General features: G+C 37.0%; 2 protein-coding genes across 2 annotated transcripts; both read right to left on the minus strand.

Moving 5' to 3' along the window:
• Nucleotides 1-7,151: 7,151 nt before the first annotated feature.
• Nucleotides 7,152-8,975, minus strand: LOC130936074 (pentatricopeptide repeat-containing protein At3g26630, chloroplastic-like). The gene has a single exon (XM_057866054.1). The coding sequence runs from the start codon at nt 8,782-8,784 to the stop codon at nt 7,366-7,368; it is 1,419 nt and encodes a 472-aa protein (XP_057722037.1). The 5' UTR covers nt 8,785-8,975; the 3' UTR covers nt 7,152-7,365.
• A 2,603-nt stretch (nt 8,976-11,578) lies between these two features.
• Nucleotides 11,579-12,493, minus strand: LOC130934506 (uncharacterized). The gene is made up of 3 exons (XM_057864069.1): nt 12,227-12,493; nt 12,121-12,133; nt 11,579-12,039 (listed from the first exon to the last, which is right to left on the minus strand). The coding sequence occupies exons 1-3, from the start codon at nt 12,491-12,493 to the stop codon at nt 11,579-11,581; spliced, it is 741 nt and encodes a 246-aa protein (XP_057720052.1).
• Between the last annotated feature and the right edge of the window lie 4,129 nt (nt 12,494-16,622).

Below are 16,622 nucleotides of genomic sequence, written 5' to 3' on the forward strand. Positions count from 1 at the left end.
ATGTTTTTGACTGAAATGCATTCTAAATCTCATGGTAAAAATATTTTGCTTGCGACATAAGTTACTTTTGTATAGTGGTTTGTGGCGTCCGGCCTCGTTAAAACCCTCTCCGAGTAAAACCCATGTGTTTTGGGAAAAAACCTTCGGAGGGAAAAAGGAGTACCATCATTTGCGAAGTTACAGCCTGTATCATGTTTGATATTCCCTTAGGGAGGAGACATTCCATGTTCCTGGAAGTTGATCTCCTTTAAGAGTTTCTAGTTTGTAAGCCCCCTTTTCCGAGATTCTGGAGGATTCGGAAAGGTCCCTCCCAATTTGCTGCTAATTTGCCATGTGTTGGAGGTTTCCGAGCTTCTTCTGTTCATCTAAGTATGAGGTCTCCTTTATTGAAGGACCTGTGAACTACTCTTTTGTTGTGTCTTCGTTCTATGAACTGCTTCCTGGCTCGTTGTTTAATAGCTGAGATTTCTCTTTCTTCTTCCACAAGATCCAACTCGACTATTTGAGCTTGCGAGTTGTTTGATTGATTGTAAAGCTCGGCTCTTAACGTCGGGATGCTGACCTTAATTGGGATCAGTGCTTCTGCGCCATATACCAGTTTGAAAGGAGTCTCTCCTGTAGCAGATTGAATGCTGGTGTTGTAGTCCCATAGTATTTCTGGGATAAGGTCGGCCCACTCTCCTTTAGCCTCGCCGAGCTTTTTCTTTAATCCCTGCAAGATGATTCTGTTAGCTGATTCAACTTGCCCGTTGGTTTGTGGGTGCTCGACTGAACTGAAATGATGTTTTATGTTGAAATTTGTTAGAAAAGCAGTGAGTTTATGGTCTGTAAATTATCTTCCATTATCTGAGATTATCTCTCTTGGAATACCGTATCTACATATAATGTTTTTCCATAAGAAAGATCGCACTTTTTCTGCAGTTATATGTGCTAGTGGTTGTGCTTCTATCCACTTAGAGAAATAGTCCATTGATACTAAGAGGAACTTTACCTGGCCTGGCGCTTTCGGAAAAGGTCTGAGGATATCCAATCCCCACCTATCGAAAGGCCAGCTTACCTCTATGGAGTGGAGCTCCTCGGCTGGGGTCTTTGAGAGGGTGGCGTGTTTTTGACAGTTATCACATGCTTTGACTTTTGAAATACAGTCCCTTTTTTATCGTCGGCCAATAGTATCTTGTTCGCAGTATCTTTGCGGCTAATGCTCGGCCACCGATGTGGTTTCCATAAACCCCTTCGTGCGTTTCTGCCATGACATCCTTGGCTTCTTCCTTGCTGATGCATTTGAGGAGTTGTTGGGAGTGTCCTCGTCTGTATAGGGTGTTTCCGAGCAATGTATAGAAACTTGCTCTTCTTCGGAAAAGCGGCAAGTTCGGCTCCTCGTTTGGCACGGCACATGTGTTGATGTAATTGAGAAAAGGTGTTCTCCAATCTGGTACCTGTATGATGCTTGATATTGTGTCCTGCTCAAAGCTTGGTTTGTTGAGTGTTAGTTGTGATAGGGCCGGTGTGTTTTCTGCCTGCCTTGTTGTGGCTAACTTGGATAACACATCGGCTCTGGTGTTTTATTCTCGGTTTACATGAATAATATCAAATTTACTGAACTTTGAGATGAGATCCTTTGTTATGAGCCAATATTTCTCTAGCAAAGGATCTTTTACCTGGTACTCGCCCTTGATTTGATGTACTACAAGTGATGAGTCGCAGTAGGTTGTTATCTGAGGTATTCTGAGTTGCTGGGTGAGCTTCAATCCTGCTAGCAGAGCTTCATATTCCGCTTGGTTGTTGCTTGCATTGAAGCGAAATTGTAGTGATTATTCGGCTATCACTTTCTCTCCCTCTTTTAGCAGTACCCCAGCTCCGCTTCCTTCTCTGTTTGATGCTCCATCCACATGTATACTCCAATTGGCTGTTGGCTGTTGCATTTCATTAGTCATTTCTGATATGAAGTCAGCAAGTATTTGTGACTTTAGAGTCTTTCTTGACTCGTACTGAATGTCGAACTCGGAGAGTTCGACCGACCATTTTGTTAACCGTCCGGTGAGCTCAGGTCTGGTTAATATCTGCCTCAGTGGTTGGTCTGTTCGTACTATAATTGTGTGGCTCTGGAAGTAATGTCGCAGTCTTCTTACCGTGGTGATTAATGCTAGTGCTAGCTATTCTATATTCGGATACCTTGTTTTTGTTAGTTGTAGTACTCTACTGATGAAGTATACTGGGTTTTGCTTTCTCCCTGTTTCAATTACTAGTACCGAGCTTATAGCATGGTTAGATATTGATAAATATAAATACAACGGCTCACTGGCCTTAGGTATCTGGAGTATTGGTAGTGATGCTAAGAGCTGTTTGAGTTCCGTAAAGGAGTTTTCACATTCGTCTGTCCATGTGAATTTCTTGTGTTTAGAGAACGTCTGGAAAAAGTGATAAGATCGGTTTCCCACTACAGGTAGCAAATGTGATAGGGCGGCTATTCTCCCTGCTAATTTCTGGACTTCTTTTACTGTCTTTGGGCTTGTCATGCTCAGCACTGCATTGCATTTCTCTGGGTTGGCTTCTATACCTCATGAGGTTAGCATGAAGCCAAGGAATTTTCCTCCTTGGACTCCAAAAGCACATTTGTCCGGATTGAGCCTCATGTTATATGCTCGAAGTTGGTTGAAAACTTCTACTAAGTCATCACAATGTGACCCTTGTGCAGCCGTTTTTGCTACCATATCATCCACATAGACGTCCATATTCCGCCCTATCTGTTGTTGGAATACTTTGTCTATTAATCTTTGATACGTCGCACATGCATTCTTTAGGCCAAAAGGCATTATCTTGTAACAAAAATTTCCATGTTCTGTTATAAAAGCTGTTTTGCTTTAGTCTTCTGGGTGCATCAAAATCTGGTTATACCCAGAGTATGCATCCATAAAACTCAAGGATTTGAAACCAGAAGCGTTATCAACTAACTTATCAATGCAAGGTAATGGATATGCATCTTTAGGGCAAGCTTTGTTTAAATTTGTAAAGTCAACGCACATGCGCCATTTACCTGAACTTTTCCTTACCATTACCACGTTTGATAGCCATGTGGTGAAGCGGATTTCTCTGATGAAATATGCGTTGAGGAGTTTCTTGGTCTCTTCAAGTGCTGCTTGTTTCTTCTCTTCTCTGAGGTTTCTTTTCTTCTGTGCCACTGGTCGGATTGTTTTGTCAATTGCTAATTTGTGGCAGATGACTTCTGGACTTATTCCCGGCATGTCGTCTGGTGTCCATGCAAATAGATTGGCGTTCTGGCGCAATATTTGTATAAGTCTTGCTCGTTCCTTCCCTTCTAGGGCTTTTTCGATGTATGTGTATTGCTTTTCATCTGCTGTTAATGTTATTTGGTGAAGGTTGTCAATTGGTTGGGGTCTTTCGCTGAGGTCTTCTCTCGGGTCGAGATCAGCTAACATCGTGGCTTCGGCCGAGCTATGTATAGCTTGGACCTGGGGCCGAGCTATTTCCTTCTTATGGACTTGCTTTAGACAGGCATTGTAGCACTGCCGAGCTTCTTGGTGATCGGTGTACACTGTGGCTATCTTGTTTTCCTGCACTAGAAACTTGACACACATGTGTAATGTGGACACTACCGCTTTGAATATATTCAAGGCGGGTCTCCCAATTATAATATTATAAGGGCTATAACAGTCTACTATTAGGTACTGAATATCAATGGACTTCGACATAGGGATCTCTCCCATTGTGGTCCTTAGCCATATATGTCCCATGATGGGGACCCTTTCTCCGGAGAACCCAATTAGCTCTCTTGAGGAGGGTTGTATTAGTTTTTCTGATAACTTCATCTTTTTAAAGGTAGAATAAAATAAAATATCAGCGCTACTACCTGGGTTCAGTAGTGTTTTTCTTACCAATAGCTCTCTGACCTGAATGGAGACCACTACTGGGTCGTCGAGATTAGGGCTTGCCGATGTGAAGTCTGCTTGGTTGAAGGATATCGTGACATCTGGGTCCTTCTCCTTCTTTGGCTGCAGTGTTCCCTCGATTGCCAGCATCGCCCTGTAGCTTCGCTTTCTGGCCGAGTTTGTTTCACCTCTGCCTGCGTACCCTCCTGATATGTGGCTAATGATTCCTCTTGGTGGATTAGGAGTTGTTTGCTCTTTTTTGTTCTTATCTGTCACTGTTTGTTTGCTCTCCTCTCTGTCCGAGTTTGCTCTTCTGACTTTCCGGCTCTCGACGTATTTATCCAAAAGCCCTTGGCGTGCCAGCCTTTCTAGGAGGTCTTTCGCGACGATACAGTCATCCGTGGTATGCCCGAACTTCTGGTGGAAGGCGCAATGTTTGTTTCTATCCACGAACCTTTGGTCTTGGTAGTTCCCTGCTCGAGCTGGTGGCTTCATGATTTTGGCATTCAAGATTTCTTTGATGATGTTCTCTCTTTTGGTGTTAAATCTAGTGTACGTATTATATTTTGGCGCGAGCTTGAAAAGTTTCTTTGTGTTCCTGTTGCTTGGTGATCTGCGAGCCTTTTCCTCATCTCTTTGATGTGGCTGTTTATTCGACTTTTGGGCCTCACAGAGCTCTTCAATCTCCATTTGACCTGTGGCCCTTTTTCGAAACTCTTCCAGTGTTTTTGGCTTTGTTATCGCAATAGTCTCCCGGAATTTGCCAAGTCTGAGGCCAGCTTTGAGAGCATGCAAGTGGACAACCAGATCCAGGTCTTGGATCTCCATAGTGGCCTCAACGAACCTAGTCATGTAGTCCTTCAAGCTCTCGTGCTGATCTTGTTTGATGGTTCCGAGATAATCTGATCCATGTACGTATATCTTTGACACAGCAAAGTAATCAATAAATAACCTGGCTAGATCCTCAAAGGAGGAAATTGAACCTGCAGACAGTTTAGAAAACCAGAGTAATGCAGCACCATCGAGGTAAGTAGGAAATGCTTGGCAGAGGACGGGCTCATTGTTAGAACCGTTGAAGAACATCATGGATTGGAACTTTTTCACGTGGGCTTGGGGATCTCCGAACCCCTTGTATGGTTCAACCGCGGAGGGTAGTGCAAAGTTCTTTGGCATCTAGTAATTTGTGATCTCCTCGGAGAAAGGGTTGTCGAGGGTAAGCTTCTCCTTTGGCGGGGTGATGTTTAAGGGATCTGTGGTGCCTTGGACCGAGCTTTTGGAGCTTTCTCCATTATTCTGCGTAGAAAGCTCGGCTATCCTCCGTACTTCCGCCTGAAGTTCGACGATTCAAGCCAGAGCTCAGCTTGTGTGAGTTATGGACTTTTCTTGTCAGCCATGTTCGAGGATTGGGAATCCTGCAAAATAGAGTAGAAGACTAAACGAAGGAAAAAGTGGAGTTAGATGTATTCGGCCCCACGGTGGGCACCAAGTGATTCGTCCGAGTACTGAGGTGGCCGAGCTTGAGCACTTCCGAGTAAGCTGACAGCAGAGAGGAAGAGATGTACGTCGGCCAAGACCAAACACCGCGGCGGGAATACCTGCAAAAGATACTTCGATACTCAAGTTAGTGATAGTGAGTGAGAGTAGTTAAATGAATATGAAAACTGAGAAATAGAACCTGATCCTTAGCTGAGAATATTAGTTCGGCTTTATAGGAGTTGTTTTACCCGTTTACTGTGGATAAATCCTAGTTTGTAGGTCGGTTATCATATTCTGTTTTGGTGATTAGGTTTGTTGAGCACGTCTTCTATTTTTCAAATGGCTTCGGCCGAGCTTATCTGCTCACGTGCCGAACTTTTCGGGCGGCCGAGGATAAGGGTGACGTATCACTTTTAATTTGAAAAAAAATATATATCATAATCAAAATTTTTAATTTTGAAAAAAACTTAGTTTGATTTATTTTGGTTGAGAAAGAATGTTGGAGACTTGAATACTAGACGGACAGCAAGCATGGCTTCTTCAACATTGTCGGCGACAATGACAACCATTGTTAAACCAAACTAAATTTTTTCAAAATTAAGGAGTTGAGAGCACCATTTCTACTACACTATTGTTAAATATGACTTATTTCTGTGTTTTCCTGTGTACTTCTATATATTTTTGGAGATCATGATAATAGTTGTCATTGCCGCCAGAGATTGTCCAGTGTTCAACTTTTCAACTTTTCTTTTTACCGGTATTTATAGAGGAAAACGAAATGAAATTCGTTGAGGGGATGCAGCGAATTCTATAAAAATATAGAAGTTCGTCCGGAATGTGGCGAATATTATAAAAATTAGTGAGGTTCGCACAGGGTGTGGCTAACTCAACCTAAATGCCAAAAAAATGTATTTCCAAGAATTAAAGACCGATTAATTTTTTGAAAAATAATTATTTTTTTTAATTTAGAATAAATAAATCCTATGTGTCTATGTAATATTTTTATAAAGCGTAATAGAATATTTTGCTTCCTAATTATATTTTTTCAAGGATTAAATATCTTCTATTTTTTTTTTTTTTTGAAAGTGATAAATCAATTTTCATCTAATATCTCCTTTAGGCACATTAGTTCTTGTGCCAGAAAGCTAATAGAGTTTGTGCCCTTTTTGGAAAATTTGAGATGTGTGACGTTTTCATGGAATCAATTATCAACTTTTAAATATATTTTTAAAATTAGGCTAATAAAACTTATAAAAAATTATGATTGAGTATATTAGGGTTAAATATATATTTGGTCTTTGTATATATAAATTAATAACTAATGAATTGAATTTTTAAATATAAGAGTGTTTTTTGTAAACATATGATACTACATTATTAGCTATCAACTATTTGAAAATTGTTCATATCTGAGTTTATAGAATATAAATCCAACGTACACTCTTTTTAGCAGATAAACTACGTTTGAAATTGGGCCACGCAAAGTTAATCCAATGGTGACAAATTCAATCCAACTGTGTATGTAATAAGAATTAAAATTTTCATCGAATTATCTTTTGAATTAAGAAATACCGTAAAATATATGTATAAATTTAATAGCGATTAATTCCTGAATTTATTATTTTACCGAGTTTTTCACGTTAGATGAGCCAAATTATTTGGGCAAAGTGGCTTTACAAAAAGACCAACGGAGTATATAGTTCTTACATTCATTTAATTTTTTGTTGAAAATCAAGTTGTCCACTTGCCCTTCGTGAAATAAAAATAAGAGACCAAAAGAGTGTTTATTTTATTTATTCAATTTTAAATACACGGTGTAATACAAATACATTATTCACAAAGCTAAAAGTGATGATACAGAATTTCTATAATCTAGCATTTCATTTTCCTATCCTAAAAAATTGTTAAATTAGAATATATTTTCTCTGGTACTCCTATGCATATCCGAAGAGTAAAAATCCATAAACCATATGTACTTGTTAAGCTACTTGAAGCTTGGGAATTAAGGTGAAGAACTTGAGGAGAAATTATCTACAACTTGTTCTTCTAAGCAATTCAAGTACCTGTAATGCTTCTGCAGGAGTTCCTCTATGTCATCAACACCAATGATCTTGTTCTCTTGGAGAAACTCTGCAACATAGTTGTTTGTTTTCTCCACTGATATTGTCTTATCCAATGTGTAAATATCATCCAGCACATTAGCATTTCTATAGAGTTGAACCATGCATGCATAATGCTCCAACAAAGGTGTTATACCATAATGTTGTGTCATGAGATTGAAATACTTCTGACCTTGTTCAAGATCATTCAATTGAAGGCATGCATTCAGAACACCAACAAATGTGATAGCATCAGGAACTTCATTTGACTTATTATTCAACATTTCCTCAAAAAGTTCCAATGCTTCATTCCTCAATCCATGCACACCCAAGCTAGTGATCATTGTGTTCCACGTGGCTAAGTTCTTGGCCTCCATGGTATCGAAAACTTGCCTTGCATCATCTAAACTGCCACATTTGCTGTACATGTCTATAAGAGCAGTACCCAAGAAAGGATCAAGTTTGAAGTCATTGTTGAAAGCATAATCATGAATCCATTTACCCAATTTGAGGCTACCCATTTCAGCACAAGCCTTGATCAAGCTCACAAGGGTGAACTCGTTGGGATGCACACCATCAAGTCGCATTCTTTCAAACAAGTCAAAGGCCTCCATTGGCTGCTGGTGTCTCACATACCCATCAATCATCGCCGTCCACGAAACAACATTCTTAGAAGGCATTTCCTCAAACAATCTCCGAGCAGCCTCGAGTCGTCCGCAAGCAACTAGACCTCCAATCGCCGTGGTCCAAGAAACAACCTCCTGCACGCGCATTTTATCGAACACCTTGTGTCCATTATCAGCATCCTCACATTTGAAGTAAAGATTCATCATAGTGTTCTGCACATAGGTGTCATTCCAAAACCCCATTTTGATTGCTAAAGCTTGCACAACTTTTCCAAAATCAGTTGCTGAAGAAGCAATGCAAGCATTAATCACAAAAGGGTATGTGAACTTGTCAAGTTCAATGCCCTTTGACACCATAATAGTGAACAAAATAAGAGCTTTTTCAGGGGAACCAAACCTAGTGTATGCTCTAATCATCACATTCCAAGTGAAGGTATCTGGGGAATTGAGTTGCTCAAAAACCAATTTGGCATAGTTCAATTTGCCATAAGAGGAAGAAATTTGAATGAGGTTCCTAATGAGTAATTGATCATGTGTGAGGCCATAACGGATTATTCTTCCATGAACTTGCTTGAGATGCTTGAAATTGGAGCACCTTTGGAGATAGAAAAGTGCTTCTTTTGAACCAAATTTTGGTCTTTGGGTACCAAAATAAACATAATTAATATCTGGGGTGCAGAAACATGCTACCTTCATGTCATGCCCAGTTCCAAATTTTGCTTTCTGTTGTTGTTGCCAATGCCAAATTGGGAAGCTTCAGAACACACCAAAATTGTAAAAAAGAGAAAAAGAAAAAAAAAGAAGAAAAATGCATATACACACATGCATATATGGAAACAAACAACAAAAAGGATATGGTGAAAAAATTGCTACACGCATGACCTCGCAAAATGGTTGAATCATGGATGATGGACCCTCTGGATAAGGTTGCATTTATTTGTCAAAGTGCATGAAAAAGGAAAAAGAAAAAAGAAAATTCAAATGGATTAATGGTTCAGCACAATAAAAGATTGATTAGTGGGTTGTTATCTATGTAAGGCAAATTTCTAATATTTATTTTTGGGGATAAGTGACTTAATTATTTATTTAACTTAAATTATTTTTTAATAATAATATTTCATAATAAATAAATAAATAACTTAATTACACTAAGTTTGTTAAATTATATCATTAAATAATTTTTTATATGTAATAAATTTTATTAATTCAATAATTGAATTATATCATATTATCGTGATAATTAAGTTGATCAAATTTTCTAAATTTAGACATCAATAAATAGGATTTTTTTTCTCAAATAAAATAAAAAAATAATTAATTTCCCAAACCCCACTTTTCATTTTTAATTTTTAGGATATGATTTTTTTTATAATTAGGGCAAGTTCATTGTACCCGGCGAAGTTCATTGCAGACGACATTCTTAGTTCCAGATCAATAAATAATAGCTTAGTTAGAGTTAAATTTTTTGCTTACTTAGAATTAAGTTTTTTAGCTTAGTTAGCATAACTGTTGACATGTTAGTTAAAATAATTAGTTATAGATTGTTTGTTAGTTAGAGTTACAGATAACATGTTAGTTAGATTACTTTTAATTATATTTTTGTTAGTTAAAATTTGTTATGTAATTATTTTTAAGTATACCTGTTGTTTATTGTTTATAACATGTTAATTAGTATAACAAAGTAAATTGTTAGTTAGTTTAGTTAGAATAATTAGTTTAAGTTGTGACTTAGAAGGTAATTAGTGGAAGAATTAATCAAGTTTAATTGGATGAGAAAAATTTTGATTTGAAAAATTTAGAGTTCAGTTAGTTATTTATTAATTAATTAGGTAGTTGACCGCGTCAGTTAGTTGGAGCAGAATTAGAATTATTAAATTTATAAGCCGAGTTAAATAATTAAATATATTTTTTATTTAATAATTTGGTTTACGTAGAAGGAGGTGAGTTCAGTGTTTGTGATGTTATTTTACTAGATTGTACTTAGATGGAAGAGCAACTGTTAGGTTACGAAGGTGAGATGTATAGATTGGATCACGTTAAGCACATTGCTGGCAAGCATGATAGAGTGGTACGCTTTTTTAAGTGGTTTTTATTTTGTTATAATTAATTAGCAGAAAAACTCTTATTTTATGTGCTAACCGTCCCTCTTTTTTGTGTTTTTTGTTTCCGTTTGATGGCATGGCCGCCGGAGCAAATTAGGCCATATCTCAGATGAGCTGGGTTTGAGTATGTGGCCTATATGGTCAAGTTCAAGCACGATTAACAGCTTGCATCGCCTTTGATAGAGAAGTGGAGACTTGAGTCCCACACGTTTCATCTACCGTGCGGGGAGATGACTATCACCCTGCAGGACGTACCTACCAGCTGGGGCTTAGGATTGACGGTGATCCTGTGAATGGGTGCATTGATGGGTGGGAGCAGCACCATCAGAGACGCACGATTGAGGAGTTATGTGAGCAGATACTCGGGGTTGTTCCGGGCCCAGATATCTTATTTACGTTTACACACAACTTGCATAGTAAAAAGTATGTAGAAAGTTTTGAATGATATAAATAGAAACAAGTCTGTTGTAAACAACATTTTTAACGAAACGATAATAGTAGCTATGACTGATATAAATAAACATAAACGAAACCTATAACTAACGTCGACTAGAAGACGCCCCCTCCACCATCAAAAGCGGTACAAGTCCTCCGTGTGTGTCCGTTTTGGCGACATAATCAGCACCGCTTCTCGCCGTTATGCTCAACGTCATCCATGTTGTTTTGAATTCTAGAGTTGACGGGCCGATCTCTCTTCACTCTCCTCATCCTCGAGTTGGGCCGAATACGGGATCCGTCATAAGATGGCCAGTCATCCTCATGCCCTATCGGCTAAAACTCTGATTTATAAACATTGAAGACCGACTCCATGCGGTACACAGGATGAACAAAACTCTTCCAATCAAGTCTTGCATGAGAGCAAGTTGCAAGGACGTGACGACAAGGAAGGTGAAGAGCCTGAAAATACCCACAGTCACACGTGCCCTCATTAAACATCACCTGATAATTTTGTTGCCTGGACCTAGGAACTGCCGCTAGCTCTTCATCTATGAAGTTTGTTCTCGATTGATCAAACTGGTAAACATTCATGGTGTTCACGTGCTTGGAGTTGAATTCTATGGCCTTCAACAATGTCTGAGAGAATTCAGCACCGACTTGAAGTTGGGCCAGTACCTTGGAACCCTTCCTTGCAAAAAGTTCATCCAATCGAAAATAACTTGACTTGACGAGAGCGTTGATTGGCAAATTGCGGGACCCCTTCATCACAACATTAATGCACTTGGATATATTCATCGTCATGTGACCAAATCGATGACCCTCATTAGCATACTGTGCCCACTTTGACCATTGCATTTCCTCAAGCTAGTTAGTGATTGCCACGTTTTTGCCCTTCAGCTGACCAAAATAATGCGCAAACTTACACTGTGACTTTGAATACGCTGTGTTAATTAGAACCTTTTCTTCAAGTCTTTGTTCTTAAAGTGGCTCATGAAGTTGGCCGCAATGTGTCTTGTACAAAAAGCTTGGAAGGCGTGAGGTGATTTCCATAAATTCTCCTTGGCGTTCAATGCACCATCAATGGGTTTGTGTCTGTTTAAAATCACTAAGAGTCCGGGTTGTGGTGTGACATGCTCCCGCAGATACAACATAAAGAAAGACCACGCCTCCTTTGTCTCACCCTCGACAACGGCAAATGCAATAGGCAGAATGTTTGCATTCCCGTCTTGAGCTATCGCCATCAGCAAGGTCCTACCGCATTTACCATATAGGTGAGTGCCATCAATAGAAATAAGTGGCTTGCAATGCCTGAAAGTCTCAACACACGGTGGAAATGTCCAAAAGACCCAATGAAACATGACAGTATATGTGGAACCAGGCCAAGGCTGAGTCACCAATTGCACCCAAGTACCTAAAGAGCCAAACTTAGTTGCCTACTTGTACACATATGAATTTTTTAACTATGAATAACCAAGATTGAAATAAATCTTACCCAGCAAGTACATCTGCACCACGAATAACCAACGAGGAAGCTCATTGTATGATTTCTCCCAGTCGCCATATATTCTGGCGATCACTCTCTGTTTTGCAAGTCAAACCTTTCTATAGGACGCCTTGTAACGAAAGTGATTCTCGACACCTCCTTGGAGAACCCTGATGCTGATTGTTGGATCAGCTTTGACCATCGTGAAGATGTATTGCGCAATCACCTTCAAATCCAACCTACCATGGTCTTGTCCCATCGAAGTTTGCATGCAAGAATGAGCCCCCTTGTATCTCCTTAACATCCCACTTTTCGTGCTTCCGGCGATACGATATGAGTATGCTCCAATTACAACTGATGCCGAACTAGATACATTGTGCATTGTACCTCAACTGGCCACTCTCTACTATTTTGTAATCCACAATCCTCCTAATGCTGTACTGCTTAACTGCCAACATCACTTCTTCCTTGTCTTTAAATTGTTGTCAAATCTGAAACTCATTGCTTGGATTCTCTTCAGAGCCTCCCTAGGTAAATGACCAATTCGAAGTCATTGCATTGAGATTCAATCTCGTGAAATGATCCGGCCGGTCATATGGTCGAGAGATGGCGAGCTGCGTAAGAGCGATCTGAGTGTCACTGTAGTAGTTCATCTCTTCTTCTTCGTCACCATCATCGGAAATTTCAGCTGGTTCTTCATCGGCATCGTCTACTTCATCGGGGTTAACTTCATATTGATCCATCATTGGATCTCTAACTGCAGAACCATCATGACTTTCAACCCCATCGTCCATCAAGTCAACATTACAAGCTTCAACATTAGACCCCTCCTGACTCCTCTCGAGTGGCATATTTAGGTCCACCATAGTCCTTGATAGTTCGTCTAACAGCTCCACTCAACGGACTATTATCGAGAGTATCTGCAGATGATCCTCGGCCACCCACCTCAACCAGATACACGAATAATTCTAACAAATGAATATTTGTCCATCGGTTGTGCCACAACCGTATGACGCGTACGTCCTCATCTTCGTGCAAACGGTACCTAATTCAACACAACAAACGTATTTCTCACAACCGTTATCTCATAAATATAATAGTAACAGTGTAACACAGACAATACGAGTGTAACATGCCTTTTATAAAACAAACTGCCATCTACTTCGGTCGGATATCTATAGTAAATCTTTTTCACCCTTTTTTCTCTTGCTGCCCGACATAATGCAATATCAAATTCCTCAAAGCTGTTAAACTGTCAACCTCCAGCATCATATAGGGGAATATCGGTTGCCCCGCTCTAAAAACTATAGAACCTTCATCGTCATACACTATTTTTCCATCGTAACAAATGGATAACAATGGATTCCTTGACATCGTAGAGAAAATGTCAACCTTAAAAATGAAAACTAATATTGTGCTTTGATGATCTACTCTCCAACAGCTATGCTTTTATTTTCGAAATCCAACATATAGTTCGCCGGAGGTACGGCGAGCCGGGGGTACAGTGAATTTGCCCTAATTACCTAAAAAAATTGCATCTTGGAAATTAAAGCTGGAAAATGAGGTTTGAAAAATTAATTTTTTTTATTTTATTTGAAAAAAAACCCTCAATAAATATGTAATCTAGTAGTCATATTTTTTTTATTTTTAAAAGCAACATACAATGTGTTATATTATAAGAGCTATTTTGCTATATTTTCTAATTATAAAACATTTCGGTCAATTCATATGGGCAACAAGAGAAAGAAAACCACCTTATAATAACGCCTATCATCATGATATCCTAATTAATTATACTATCAATCATAATACCAAAAAAAAAAAAAGTTTACTATCAATCATGCAGTAATTTGGTACCTTTAAATAATGTGTCGGGTTGGGAGATATTAAGGCAAAAAAAAAAAAATTTTATTATCAATCAATTTAAGTTGGTTGAATGATCAACTTAAATAAATATTTAGAATTTGAATTCTATTTTATACATACAACAATGTATTAATTAATATAAATTATAAAATATATATTAAAATATATAATATATATTAAAAATAAATTAATTACATATATTTATGGTGATTTCTAACCAATTTTCTTATAAATAAAAAGTTAAGTATTTTTATAATTTATTCAATTGTTATTAAAAGAATTTATCCATGTCAAATAATTTTAATCTTAATTAATTAAATTAATAAACCATGATAAAATCTATTTTATAAATTATAATAGATTTTAAAAATGTTTTTTTTTTTTAATTTTTCAGTCTATCTAATTTTTTTTAATATGTTTCAAAATTTCAGTCATAAAAAATTAAAAAAAAAAAAGAAGTTGAAAACGGCAAAAGCTTCAAATGTAAGAGGAGTTTTTTTTTTATAACTAGCGTAACATGATTTTTTTTATAACTAACAGGTAGAATGTATATAGTTTGAATGACATTCTATATATTACATATATACAAGTGTATAAATATATTTTAATTTTTTTAGTTGTTTATAAGGTCTTAATTGTTGTAAAATAAATATAAAATAAAAAAGTATAAGTAAAAGATTTTAGTACTACAATTACTATCACAATATAATAAAAATAATTAATATATTTACTAATATTATATGTAAAGAGTAATAAAAAGAGTATTTAAAAATACTTATAAAATAAAGAAAGAGAGAAAATTTTAGTAGTAATATAAAAAGAGAGAGAAGAGTATTTGTTATTAATTGTAGTGTGGAATTGTCAGAGACTTAAGCCTCTATTTATATACGTACATGAAGTAGTTTTTCAAGTTCATATTAAATGTAGTCATCTAGTCATCTTTAAGAAATTATACTTCATGAAAAATGAACATCCAGATAGAGTGTGATAGTATCCTTATCACAACACTAATTAAATTTGTTATTGGAGAAATATAATTATTGTGCGCATGATTAATATCTCTAATAAGATGCCACTCTAATTCTCTTGTTATTCGAGTTTTTAATTTTTGTTTTGTTTTTGTGTTGAATTTTTTTTAATCTTTATTTTTATCTTTTGATTTTTCTTTTTTTTGGAACACGTTAAAAAAATTGGACAGGCCAAAAAAATTGAAAATTATAAAATAAAATATCTTTAAAAATTATTGTAATTTGCAAAAATATTTTTTTTATCATAATTTAATAATAATTAAAAAATAATAAAAAATACTTAATTCTAGTCACCAAAAAAATACTTAATTCTCTATTTATAAAAAGGTTAGCTAAAAATTACTTATATTTTATATATAAATACATAATAATTAATTTTAATGATTGAATTTAATATATGGTGGATTCTCTGATGTAAAAAGGAAGTTATATTCTACACGTATAGAAATATGGTGGCAGGATAATTCAGTGACACTTGTCCACTTTATGAGACCAATTCTGAGAAAGCTGGTGGCAGTGTGCAAAGAAGATTGTGAATCCGTAAATGTTGAGACAGGTGAGTTTAGAAGATTACGAGATGAAGTATATCCGTTACGATAGCTGATAATGGGCCTATTTGAAGTGAGTTTTTTTTGTTGTAAAGTATTTGTAAATGGAGTAGAAAAAATGGCTTTGGTGGTGGCTTCAGATTGCTTCACTGGAAATACAAAGAAGGTAACCCAGGAGATGAACTTAACGAAGGAAAAATAAAAACACTAGATAGAGAGAAGAACTTGCTTCTCCTCTAACGGCGCCGGAGCGAAGCTGAGTTTCTCTGGGTGGTGGCTCCATGTGTGTTGGCAGAGATTGGTCGGCTTCACTAGGGAGTGCGATGTGCTGCGGGTGGGACAGTGTTGATGCGCAAAAAACGGAACACCAAAGCTGGGTGAGACTGCCATCGATCGTGATTTGCCGGTGGAGGTATGCATTGTATATTTTCGTTGCACAAAATCCAGATGAAACTATTATGCCATAAATTTTTTTCGTCTCTAAAATGTGGGTATGCTCATGTTTGGGTAAAGATATGATGTGCTTCTTAAGAAAATGTTAGAGTTTTGATTCTACCTTTGTAGGACTGTGTTCATAATTTTTTATCCTAACAAATTTGTGCCTAAAGTTTGCAATTGTAATAATAGAGGTTAGTTTAAACATTCCATTTCAATTTTCAATGGTAACTTAATTTAAATAGTTCGCACAATTTTAGCAAGCAAAGGGTGTTATTAATTGCTAATTTGCAATGTTAATATGTCAAAGTAGTTTGATTACATGTATAGTCTCCCTGCTAAATACTTTGAAACAAATTTTGAGAATGAATTTATCTGTGTTTGTAAAATATTTTTATGAAAGTTGTTCATCCGTAACATAATCGTGCTGGACTTGTAGTTGATTAAGAAACCCCAAATCCGAAAGAGAAAGGACAAAATTTTAATTGCTCTAACCAATATGGTTCCCTTTTGCTTATTTTTTGTTATAGATTGAACACAATCTATATATCTGATCTTTGACTTTCTATTGCTTTATAGATGTGCAAGGAGATTGACGAGGTTGGTTAATTTTCTGTGTAGCCTATATCACTGT

The sequence above is a fragment of the Arachis stenosperma genome, chromosome 6 (genome assembly GCF_014773155.1).
Source record: "Arachis stenosperma cultivar V10309 chromosome 6, arast.V10309.gnm1.PFL2, whole genome shotgun sequence".
NCBI lineage: Eukaryota > Viridiplantae > Streptophyta > Magnoliopsida > Fabales > Fabaceae > Arachis > Arachis stenosperma.